Consider the following 11,971-nt stretch of genomic DNA (forward strand, 5'->3'; position numbering starts at 1 on the left):
GACATGAGCACACCGCCGGTACAGAACTTGTGCTTTCCAAAAAGTTTCCGGGGGGAATGGGGGGAGAGGGGCCAAGCAGGGGCCAAGCAGGGGAGGATGGGGCTCCCAGCAAAGAAGGAGTGGGGAAGGGGTAAAAGCCCCCACACCAGCTCCCTGCCGGGGTTTGGGGAGTGGGGGGGACGCCGCTGGCCGCAGCCTTGCCTCGGTCGGGTCACTTTATTGCCATATTCATTTATTATTATTATTATTTCTTTTTTTTTTTTTTTCTTTGAACTCGTGCAAAGTACTGAGGGGGCTCCCGGGGGGGCACGAAGAGAACGAGGACCCTGTCCCACAGCCGGGCAGGGGATGCGAGCGTGTGTCGTCCCCCCCAAAGGGGCGCTGGGGTACCGGGGGGGGGCTGCTAAGGGAGGGCTGGGGGGCTGACACGGCTCCTACCGACAACTTAAAAAAGAGAGGAGGAGAAGGGGGGGCTGTAAAAGGTGCCCCGGGGCGGGGTTGCAGCGGGGCGGCCGCCACCTGGAGGCCTCATCCTGCGGGGCCCCAGAGGGGTGAGGGGGGCCCGGCCCCCGGCTGCAGCCCCCTCGTGCCCCGCGCCGGCCGGGGCGAGCTGCCTGTGCCGGCAGCGGGGCCTGGGCTTACAGGGCCCCCCCAAAGCTCTCCTCTTCCTCGGGCAGAGGGTCTGTATCCCAGCACGTGATGTCGATCTCTGGAGGACAGGGAGAGGGGTCAGGATGGCTTGGGGTGCCCCAGAGAGGGGCAGACTCCCCCTCCTCACTGTCCTCACTCACCTGGGGGCTTGTTGTAGAAGACGGGCTGGGGGGCTTTGGCCGACAGCTCCTCAGAGGGGGGCACCTCCTCCTCCTGGGACTGGCTGAAGTAGCCCTCGCTGGCCTGGGGGGTGGGGGCAAGTTGTCAGGACCCCCCCTAGCCACCCATCACCCCCTGACCTCTCCCCATAGTGATTCTCACCTGCTCCCCACGACCGGGTGTCCCGTCCTTGGGGGCCATCTCCCCATTGGTGATGGGGGGCGTCTCTCGGCCCGGGGTGTCTTCCTGGGGCGTGTGCTGGCAGCCCAGATCCTGGGACTGGGGTTCTCCCTCGCCAGCTGCCTCCTCCTCATCCTCATCCTCCTGCTCCGCGTCGCAGAAGGTGGCGGGGGGCTCAGGCAGCTCATCCAGGCTCAGCAGGGCCCCCTCCTCGGGCAGCATGGCCGGGGGTGTCTCGGGGACAGGGGCAGCAGGCAGGGGCCAGGCAGCTGGGGGAGTCACCCCGTCACTCTGCCACAGGTCGATGAGGCTCTCGGGGTTGGGGGCTTCCCCAGTTTGGGGCTCGTCAGCCACAGGTGGCAGGGAGGGCTCGGTGGGCTCCAGGGTCACCAGGTCCCCCAGGGCATCACCCCCCGCTGTCCACACTGGCCTGGGACTGGGCTCGTCCCCGGGGGGCTCGATGGCCTTGTCCTCGGGCCCCGGGAAGGGCCAGTGCTGCTCGGGCGTGGCTGGCCCGGGCTCCTGCGCGCTGGGGCTGGGGGACTCTGCAAGGAGGGGACAGCAGTCAGTGGGGACAAACAACCTCGTTGGGGGTCACCAGGGACAGGGATGCAGCTCGGGGGGATCTGGAGTCCTTTGGACTGGGCATAGTAAGGGGAATGCTGCAAGGATGGGTGGGGTGGCTGGGCAGGGAGGGGATTGTGGCATGCACTGGGAAGTGAAGGGACACGGGGAGGGACAAGGTGATCCCTTGGGGAGTGGAAAAGAGGGAGAAAGGGCTGTGGAGGGAACGGGAGAGGTGCCCTAAGAAGGTGGAGAAGGGAAAGCTGGAATGCACCAGAGGATTCCAAGGGGCCCGTGGGGATGCAGCAGGGACACATGGTGACAGCAGCAGAGCTGGCTGGGGTGGCCTGGGGATGCAGTGGGGCAGAGGGGATGCACAGAGGGATACAGCAGCCCTGGAAAGGACGTACGGCATGATGGGGCAGACTGGGCAGCATCGCAGCAGGGGACCCAGCAGAGACAGCAGGGCAGCCCTGGGGGATGCAGCAGGGAGGGCCGGCATGTACGGAACAAGGGGAATGCACCAGAGATGGGGGGATGCATGGCATGGGGTGCAGCAGAAACAGCGGGGATGCACTGGAGTTAGAAAATGCACTGGAGGCAGTAGGGATGCAGCAATGATGGTGGGGCTGCACTGGGGGATGCAGCAGAGACGGCGGGGATGCAGCGGCGCGGAGCAGCAGGTACGGCGGGGACGTGCTGGGGGACACGGGAGAGATAGCGGGGATATGCCGAGGGATGCATGGATGCACTGAGCCATGCACGGGCAGCTGCAGGGGCTGCAGCAGAGCCAAAGGGCTGCAGCAGGGATGCGCTGTGGGGCACAGCAGAGGCAGGCGGGATATGCCAGGGGACGCGGGCGGGACAGCATGGATGCACTGAGCCATGCAAGCGCGGTTGGCGGGGCTGCAGCAGATCGAGGGGGCTGCAGTGGGGATGCACCGGGCAGCCCTGGGCAGGGGGAGGCAGCGCCAGCCCTGCGCCCACCTTTGGGCGTTGCCGGCGTCTGGTCAGCGGGCGCGCGGGTGCCCGGTTCGCCCAGCGGCGTGGCGGCCGGGCTGGACTCGCAGGGGCTGCAGCCCGCTGCCGAGGCCTTGCGGAAGGCGTCCGACTGGCTGCCTGCAGACAAGGGAGATGGGGTGGTGTGGGGGGGCTGCCCACGTTGAGGAGGGGAACCAGCACCCCAGCATTGCTCCTGCCCCACACCAACCCAGCTATGAGCTGCCAAGTGCACGTCACTGTGTACCTGCCACCACGTCGTCCCCTCCTGGGTGGTGGTGGGGTGGAGGCTCCAGGTGTCCCCACCACCCCCATGAGTTTCAGTCCCCACATCTCCTGGGCAAGGGGACAGGTGGCCCCATACTTGCCAGGGTGCACACTGGCTCTGTTCACGCATCTCTCAGCTGTGCCCTGGCACAGCCTTTGTGGGCACAGTTCTGTGCCCTGTCAACTGTGCCTGTGGGGGCACAGCCCTACACGGCCCCTAGAACCACCTGGGCCCTTCTGCCCCACTGGCACAGCCCCACACATTTCTGGGCACAGCCTTTCCCATTCCATGCTGTCTTGTGGACAGTCTGGCAGTCTTGTCCATGGCACAGATGTTCCATCCCCTTCTGCCCCATTGGCACAGCCTCACATGATTGGCACAGCCTTTTCCACACTGCCAAATGCTGCCCCATGGGCACAGACCTGCATGGTCCAGGGCAGAGATGTCTCTTTCCCTTGTGCCCCATCAGCACGCGATTCTGGCACAGCCTTTTCCACGCTGCCCAACCCTGCCCCATGGGCACACTGCTGCACGATCCAGGGCACAGCTGTCCTCTCCACAGCTACCCCACGGGCAGAGCCTGCCCTGTGCCCACTCTACCCCATGGGCACAGTCTAATCCATCCCACTGTGGACTACCACCTCTCCAGGCACAGCTCTACCCTGTCCCCATCTGACCCATGGGCACAGCCAGCCCCAAGTCCCCCCACCAGGGGCACAGTGGCCAGCTTGGGGCCAGCCCCAGCAGGAGTATTGTCCCCACATGGGTGCCCGTTTCCCTCGGGGTGCCCGTCCCCCTCGGGGTGCCCGCGCTGCCGCCGCTGCCGGTCCGGTGTGCCGTGGGGCTGGGTGGGCTGGGGGGCAGCTGCCCGCGGCTCGACCCCCGGAGCTGCGCGCCCGGGAGCTCCCAGCTACCTACATGGGAAGAAAGAGGAGAGATTTGGAGTGCGGTGGCAGGAGATATAAGGGAAGGGGGTCCGTGGGGGGGAGGAGGAGGAGGAGGAGGAAGAAGGTGGTCCACTGTCAGCTGTCTTTATGAAAGGACAGTGCAGACGACCTGTGAGAGAAAGACAGACAGACGGACGGACGGAGAGAGAGAGAGAGCAAAGAGATGGGTCAGTCCCTGCTCGGCGCAGTCATGGCGGGGCTGGAGCACCAGGGCACCGGGATGGGAGCACAGCAGGGTGGAAGGCAGCATGGTGGGAGAATGGCAGGACAAGAGGATGGAAAGGCAGCAGGACAGAAGGATGTGAGGCAGCACTGCCTGGCCAGATGGGGAGAGAGGCCAGGACACGGCCGTGGGACCAACTATCTGCTCAGCCACAGCACAGCCCCACAGCGTGAATCCACGGCACAACCCACGGCATGGCCAGAACACACAGCCCACAGCACGACCCACGGCACAACCCCACAGCAGTGCCCCGAGGCACAGCACCACGGCACAACCCCACAGCACATCCCCACGGCACAGCCCATGGCACAACCCATGGCACACCACACAAGAACACACGTCACAGGCTCCCTCCCAGCACAGCCCCACGGCACAGCCCCCCAGCACAGCACCATGACACGGCCCCATGGCTGGAGGCACCCACCAGGACAGACAGTCCTTCCCTAGATTCACAAAAAGAGTCCCAGCACTGGGCCTCAGGCTGTGGGACAGCCCAGCTTCTCCATGGGGCACTCCTTGCCAGCTGGCAGCACGCTGAGCACCCCACATCTGCCTCACTCTCTCCTGCCTCTTTCAGCTGTCACCATGGGATGTATTCCCAAGCCATCCCTGGACCTCCAGTTGCCCACCCTTATGGACCGACCACGCTGCCAACTTGGCTGCTGGCACAGTGCTATGACAGGGGAATGGACAACACCCAGCAGGGAGCAGGGTGAGCCCCATTTTGCATTTTGCTGAAGACAACCTGACATCCAGCCTCTGAGAAGCTGCCCCAGCTGCAGGGGCCACGTGAGGTGCAGTGGCAGTGGCGGTGATGGTGGCAGTGATGGTGGCACAGCAGAGCAGGATGTCCCCTGCCATCCTCATACCCTTGCCACCCAGAACCACAGTGCCAGTGATGGCAGAGGCTACATCCCCTCCCCACATTGCATCCCTGGTCTTTCCACATCCCACTGCAACCCGTTGAGCTGACTGCACTCACCTGGGCCCTGGTCTCCTGGTGCCCACCCCTGTGCCCACAGCCCCCCCGCAGCCCCTCACCTGTCCTGTGGCTGCCTGGTGAGATAGCATCACTGCTGCCTGATGCCACCCGCTCCTGCTGCTTGAAGAAGTCCCGGGGGTTGTCAGGCCGCTGAGCGATGATGGCAGCAGCCTCCTGTGGGGATGGGCGAGGCTGAGCCCCACCACCCCAGTGGCCTGGGGCTGTGGGGCCACCCTCCATGCGACCCACAGCTTCATTCCCAGCTAGCTGTGGGCACTGCTGGATGGGGAGTGAGGATCAGCGCCGGGCACGGCCATCAACGCACTCACCTCCACCTCTGACTCCGATTTCCTAAACTGCTGCCTGTCGTCCTCATCTTGCTGGTCCCCCTGGCAAGAGACACAGCATCACCTCCCAGCCCCAGGCACCCAGCTGGGGAAAGCCCTTCCCTGGGGGTAATGCCAGTGGCAGCCCCAGCTCCAACCCTGGCCCCAGTCCCGCCGTGGTGCTTACGAAGATGGACTGCTCCTTCAGGCGCTGCCGGGCCTCCTCCGCCTCCAAGCTCTGCTGCTTCCGCCTGCAGAGGGGAAACGGGAGAGGCGCTGGGCATCGGCTCCTGTCCCAACCTCACCCTGGGGGGGACACCCACACGCCCACCCAGCCACTCACAACACGTGTGCAGCCATCCTGCACCCACATCCCACCCGTCCCCAGCCCTGCCTGTGCTCCTCGATCTGCTCCTCGCGCTCCCGGTAGCGCCGTTCCCGCTCCTCCTGCTCCAGCCGCTCCTGCTCCATCCGCTCCTGCTCGAACCGCAGCCGGGCATCCAGGGCCTTTTTCCGCTCTTCCTCCTTACGCAATTCCTCCTCTTTCTGGTGGGGGGGATGAATGAAGGGGCTGCCCAGCAGCTCACCCCGCTCCCTGGGGACTATCACTGTCCCTCCGTATCCCACCTTTGCCTGTTCCCAGAACTGCTCCCGGTTGAGCCGCTTCATCTCCACGGTGGCATCAGTTTTCTGGTAAGTGGTGCCCTGGGATGGAGGAGAGGCAGGGAGGGTGGAGGGGCTGGGATCAGTGAGGGGGGTAACAGTACAGCGGCACACAGGGTGAGGGGCCGCAGCAGACAGGAGCCCCGGGCGGGAGGGACGTCCCAATCCCGCCACCATCACCGGCGCTGCCATGGGGCCATTACCACGGGCTCGGCGTTCTCGTCCTCGCGCAGCCGCAGGCGGTGCAGCACCGGGCTGGAGACACGGGCCAGCCCGTTGGAGAGCCGCTGCCCGATGGCCCCTGGGTCAATGTCCTCCACGCTGCTGGCATTGACGATGACATCGACACCCTGGGGGTGTGCAAGCAGCCATCAGGGTTCAGGATCAGTGCCCTGGCAACATCTTGCCCCTCCCCAGCGTCACCCACCTGGAAGAACTCGGCAATCTTGGCTACGTGGCTGGCACAGGCGCATTTGCGGGCATCCGGCACGTCCTCACCCACCTGTGGCAGCCAGGGAGGGACTGAGCTGAGAGGGGCAGCAAGACTGTGGCCCACAGCCCTTGACCACTGCCAGCTCCCTCACACCCAGCCATATCCCTGTGGACACAGCACAGCACGGCCCCCAGACTCACCCAGTTGACGAGGACATATTTGGGGAGCACAGCCTGGGGGTCCTTGACGCTGCAGAAGCCATACATCACCTTCTGAATCTCAAAGTGGCCAGAAAGCTCCAGCAAACCTCCACCTGGCACAGCACCGTCAGCCCACGTGCACCCAGCACCAGGAACGGGTGACAGGGGAAACGCCGGCACAGGCGAGCCGGCGGAGGGGACAGAGGACCTTACCTCCTGACGCTGCCAGCTTCAGGTCATCAGAGCCATCCTCGTACGTGTAGAGGGCCCTGGGGAGATACCATGGGTGAGCCAAAGCCAGGAGGAGAGTGGGGCAGCCCCCAACCTCCTCGTCCTGTGTACACTGAGGTCAGGGCATGTCCTGGGGTCTGGCTGCTTGTCCCAAAACTAGCACACAGCCACAGCCACAACAACCCCTTGTCCATCAACGGCACCAAGAGCCAGACTGCCAGGCAAGGCAGACAGGATGTGGGGCAGGGCCTATTCCCCAACCCTTGGTGGCAGCTCTGGGGAAGGGTCCCAAGTTTGGGGACAGAAGAGTCACTTGGGCACAGGGACGCACTGACTGCCGTGCTGCAAGCCAACACAGGCTCACAGCAACTTGCTCGCCCGTCCCTGTCCCCTCACAACCCTTCCCGCTACTGACCAGGTTTGGGGAGAACCCTGTGCCCCAGGAAGGACCCGGGTCCACTCACGTGCCCGGCTGCGTGAGCCACCAGCCCAGCAGGCACCAGGCTGGGGGAGGACGCCGGAGCACCAGCAGCAGCAAATCAATGAGCCGCCAGTGTGATGGGGCCGTCATGGAGACTGTTCCTTGGAAACCATTCCCAGCTGATGGGAAACCCCCTGTCGCTCCCACCATGCCCTGGCCAGCCCCTCTGGGGGCTCCACGGGGACCCCCACCAGCCAGCACCTCCCCAGAGGCACACAGCCAGCAATGGAGGGGGGACCACGCATGCCAAATTGGTCCAGGGCGGGTGGGCGAGGGGATGGATGTCACTAGGCAACCAGCATCCTCCATCACCATGGCAACCCCCCCATCCCAGCTGGGATGCAGCTCGCCCCGATGACGAGGTGATTAGTGGAGGGGAGCGGGGGAGGCAGGCAGGCAGTGGGGACCTGCGGGGCCTGGCAGGCACCCAAACCTCCCTGCCACCGTCACGCGCTGCACCCGGAAAGCCAGGGCCGCCCGTGCTGGATCCCCCACATCCCTGCACCGCCGCGGGTGGGCGGCCCTGCCGATCAGCATTCGGCTGGTGGTGCCCGCACGGCGCTTCCCAGAGCCCCAAAATCCCCGCTGTGCCGAGCAAAGCCGTCCTCACTCAAGCCTGCAGCTTCAATCCACAGCCTGGGGAACAGGAATCGAGCGTTCCTACGGGCAGATCCACCCCCAAAACAGGGCCACGGCTGGAACTAAAAAGCAGGGGGAAAGCAGGCAGGTGCCTAAGAGGAAGAGAGCCTCCCTCTGCCTCCAGCACCCGCCGCCCCCCGCGCCCCTGGCAGGGAGCCGCAGATAATTGCACCAACAAGATTGACTTTAATCCGCACATCCCGATCCCGCTAATCGGCCGCCCCAGCCGGCGCCAGCTTCCAGGCCTGGAACAGCTGCAAAGTGCCGTCTGAGATGGCTGTGACAGGGAAGGGTGGCAAATGCAGCCCCTGATCCCCCAGGAATGGGAGAGGACGGCAGCAGTTTGGGGGAGCCCAGGGCAGCGGGTTGGAAGCTGGCAGGGTGGGATACAGCTGGCAGCAGACAGGAGAAAAGAAGTAGGGCAGAGGCACAGCATCACTGCCTGGGGAGCCCTGTGGGTGCTGGGGGCTTTTCTTCCCCAGAACCCTGCCGGGCTGGGTGGTATCTGAGCACAAGGCTGCTGCCTGAACCCAGGGGTGCTCCCAGGGCAGATGGGGCTTGCTGTGGACAGAGCTCAGCAGCACAGCCTGACTCTATGCCAGGATGGAGGTTTCCATTCCAGGAGACAGGGAAGCCATGCTGGGGCCAGCAGCATCCCCAGGGGTGCCCCCAGGGACCCACAGCCCAACAGCATCGCCACAACCCCCGGCAGTGGGGACCAGCTGTGTCACAGTGGGTGCTGTCAGCACCATGCGTTGCTTACCTCACTTCCATGGGCTTTAATCCCTCCACCCAACCCATACAGCCCTTTCCCACCCCCGGGCTCCAGGTATGTGGGTCACCCGTGGGTGGAGATGCCCCGTGCAGCCCGGGGGGGCTCCCTGCAGCCATGGGGCTCCACTGAGGATGCCTCATCACCCCAACGAGAGACCGCAGCCCCGCTGCCCTCGCATGGCCCCGCTGCTCACCGGAGTGGGCAGAGCGGCATCCCCGGGTACCAGAACGGGGCTCCCGCGGCAGCCCACCCCCCCGTGCCATGGCCAGGGAGGGCTCACATCGCCCCAGCCTCCCGCCCCAGCCCCGGCACATGTGTTTCCAATGTGGCTGGGAGCTCCAGGGAGTCGGCGTGCTCAGAAAGCAGCACCAAATTCCTTTCCGATCGAGTAATGGGCCCCAGCAGCCTTCGCGGGGCCGGGCAGGGGGAGGGGATGCTCGGACCCTCCAGGACCGGGCTGGAGCAGGGGGAATCCCAGACTAAACAGAGGGATCCCAGCCGAGCAAGAGCGTATTATTCCCCGCTACCGGTCCAGGGCCAGGGTCTGGCACAGTGTCCTCCCAAGCAGCTCCCTGGCTCAGGCTGGGCCCTCCTCCCCGTGGGACTGTCCGCATCACCTTGCCCGATGCAGCCCCACCAGCATCACCCCTGATCCCTCAGCCCCGCAGCGGGCCCTGCAGGGGGGATGCTGCTCCCTCGGGCACGGAGTGCCAGGCACTCCGGTGACAATGGGATTGAGTGGCTGGGGACGACGGAGCGACTGGGGACGACGGAGCAAACTCAGCCCCGCGGATGGGGATGGCAGGGAATCACTGCCTGGCCGAGATCAGAGCTGGAGGTGTGTGTGGGGGAGCCGCCACCGGCACTCGCCTTCCCGGGAACCGATTCTGCTGCTCTCAGCAGCTTTGGCAGGGACGGCTCCTTGCAGCGGATGCCGGGAAGCGAGATGTACCCAGGGCTGACAGCTGCCGCCTGGCCGGCAACACACACGGCGCTTGCCCACAGCGCCCTTGGGCTGACAGCGGGACTCTGGGGCCCTCCGGAGACCCCCGGGGGGCTGCCGGGGACCTGGACCTGCCCAGGCCCACACACCCCTGTCCTGAGAGAAGGGACCTGCTTAGACGTAGCCATCTGACCGGCTGGGCTGTGGGTGCAGCCCAGCTGGGAGGTGGGAGTCCCCGGATGGGTGGTGGGTGTATCCCGGAGGGGCGGTGGGTGCCCCTGGCTGGATGGTGGGCGCACAGTAACCCCCCCCCCCGTCCGCCCCCCACCAAAAGCATCATGCACAGCATGCAGCCAGCACCCCGCTCCGTCCAGCGCCCCGGCTGTGCCCAGCGAGATGCGCCCCAGCGTGCCGGCAGCATTCCCATCCTGCATGCCGGAGGCACCCTGGAGGGCAGGGAGGGGATGGCGGGGCAGATGGCCCCAGCCAGCCTCCCGGCGCTCGGCTGGGCTGGGAGATGCGGGTGGGCTGGCAGTGGGTGATGCTCCCTGCAGCGGGCCTGGATCCAGCCGGCCCCGACACCGGGTGCCCCGCACCGGGGTGCGGGCAGGGCGAGCGGCCGGGGGTCCCAGTGGAGAGAGCCGCTCCCCTCCCCGACTCAGCAGCAATCCCGGCCCGGCGGGGCAATCCCGGGCCCACGCACCACGACCCCCCAGGGGTGCCCAGGGATGTGGCAGCTCAAGAGCTTGGGGGAATCTGAGGGTAGCGGGACCGGCGGGGGATGCTCGGTGCCCCCGCGGCCTCAGGCCTCGCTCCGCCGGGCAGCGGGACCGCCCGCTGCCGGGATACCGGTGGGGCCGGTCGGAACCGGGGCCGGGCCGGCGGCGTCCCGATCTCCTCCCCATCCCCCGTCCCCCGGGCGCCCCTGCCCGCGGCTCCTGCTCCAGACAATGGCGAGGAACCGGTGGCGGGCCCAGCACCGGGGAGCCCCACGGGGCCCTCCCCGCCGTGCGCGAAATCCCCCGCTCCCCGCTCTCGCTGCCCGGCTGGGGGTCGGACCGGGCCGTGCCGGGGACTCCCGGGACCGACGGGTCCCGGCGCTCGCACGTGCCGGCCCGGCGCAGACAAAGCGGGGACCGCGCCCCGGCCCGGTGCGGCGGGCAGGTGCGGGCACCGGGGGCGGCGAGCCGGGCACACCCCCCGCCGCCCCGCCCGCCTTTGTGTGCCGGGGCTCCCGGGGACGGCGGGGGGCGCAGCGCGGGGCGCGGCCGGTGTTACCGGGCGGCTCCGTGCACAAAGGGCGGCGGCGGCGGCGGGGACAAAGGGGCGGCGGCGGCGGCGGCGGGCGCGCTCACCAGTCGGTGGGGCTGTCCTCGCCGATCACGTCCTGGTAGGAGGCGAGCAGCTCCAGGCGGTGCGCCGCGAAGCCGACGCCAGCCATGGCGGGGCCGGGATGCTGCCGGGGGACCGGAGGGACCGGCCGCCTGCCCGCCTCCGAGACACTGCCGCAGCGGCCGGGCGGAGGGGCGAGCGGCGGGGAGGCTCCGCCCGCCGCCGCGCCCGGTCCTAGCGCCGCGAACGGCGGCCCCCCTCCCCTCCCCTCCGCCCCCCCGCCCGGCCCCCGCCCCCGCCGCGCCCCCGGGGCGCCCCCAGGGCACCCCGCCGGCCGCGCCGCCCGGCCCGGAGCCGGGACCCCGGGGGTGCGGGCAGCATCGCCCCCGCCCCGGGCCGCCCCCGCACACAGCTCGCCCCCGGGATCCCGCAGCCTGGGCTCTGCTCTGCCCCCGCAGCACCGCGCCCCGGGCCATCCCCCGCCCCAGGGACGCTGAACCCCGGCTCGGCTCCTCCTGGGAACCTGCACGCCGAGTGATTTCGCATCCCGGGCTCTCCTCCGCCCTGGGGACCCCGCATCCTGTGCTGCCTCTCCTGGGAACTTGCACCCTGGAGACCTCTCGTGCTGGGTGGTCCTCTCCATCCCCAGATTCTCCCCTACCCCACGTCCGCTACACCCAGGGGAGTTGGCACACCGGGCATCCTGCGCCCTCAGCTGCCCTACGCCGAGCCCCCGTGCCCAAGGTTTCCTCTCCAAGGACACGGCACCGTAGGCTGTGCCCTACACACTGACCCAGGTCAGTGGATACAGCCTTTTTGGGGGCCTTTCTGCTGCCCGTCTGCCCCTCCATCCCCACCACTCCAAGCCCCCTTCGGAGCCCTGCCAGGCTGTGTCCGCAAGCGCCTTTTCCGGGAGGTTTTGCCTCTTTGTGAACCCACAGCTGTCTTTGCACTGACCCGCGCAGGGCTCTGCAG

At 67.2% G+C, this 11,971-nt stretch overlaps 1 protein-coding gene across 1 annotated transcript; it reads right to left on the reverse strand.

The window, feature by feature from the left end:
* Positions 1–18: 18 nt before the first annotated feature.
* DBN1 (drebrin 1) lies at positions 19–11,213 on the reverse strand. Its single transcript, XM_058848466.1, has 14 exons — positions 11,020–11,213; positions 6,809–6,864; positions 6,596–6,708; positions 6,390–6,464; positions 6,166–6,312; positions 5,927–6,004; positions 5,694–5,845; positions 5,487–5,550; positions 5,303–5,362; positions 5,033–5,147; positions 2,542–2,673; positions 973–1,535; positions 792–894; positions 19–709 (listed from the first exon to the last, which is right to left on the reverse strand). Exons 1-14 carry the CDS (start codon positions 11,103–11,105, stop codon positions 639–641), a joined length of 1,815 nt encoding a protein of 604 aa, XP_058704449.1. The 5' UTR covers positions 11,106–11,213; the 3' UTR covers positions 19–638.
* Between the last annotated feature and the right edge of the window lie 758 nt (positions 11,214–11,971).

Source organism: Poecile atricapillus, chromosome 13 (genome assembly GCF_030490865.1).
Source record: "Poecile atricapillus isolate bPoeAtr1 chromosome 13, bPoeAtr1.hap1, whole genome shotgun sequence".
NCBI lineage: Eukaryota > Metazoa > Chordata > Aves > Passeriformes > Paridae > Poecile > Poecile atricapillus.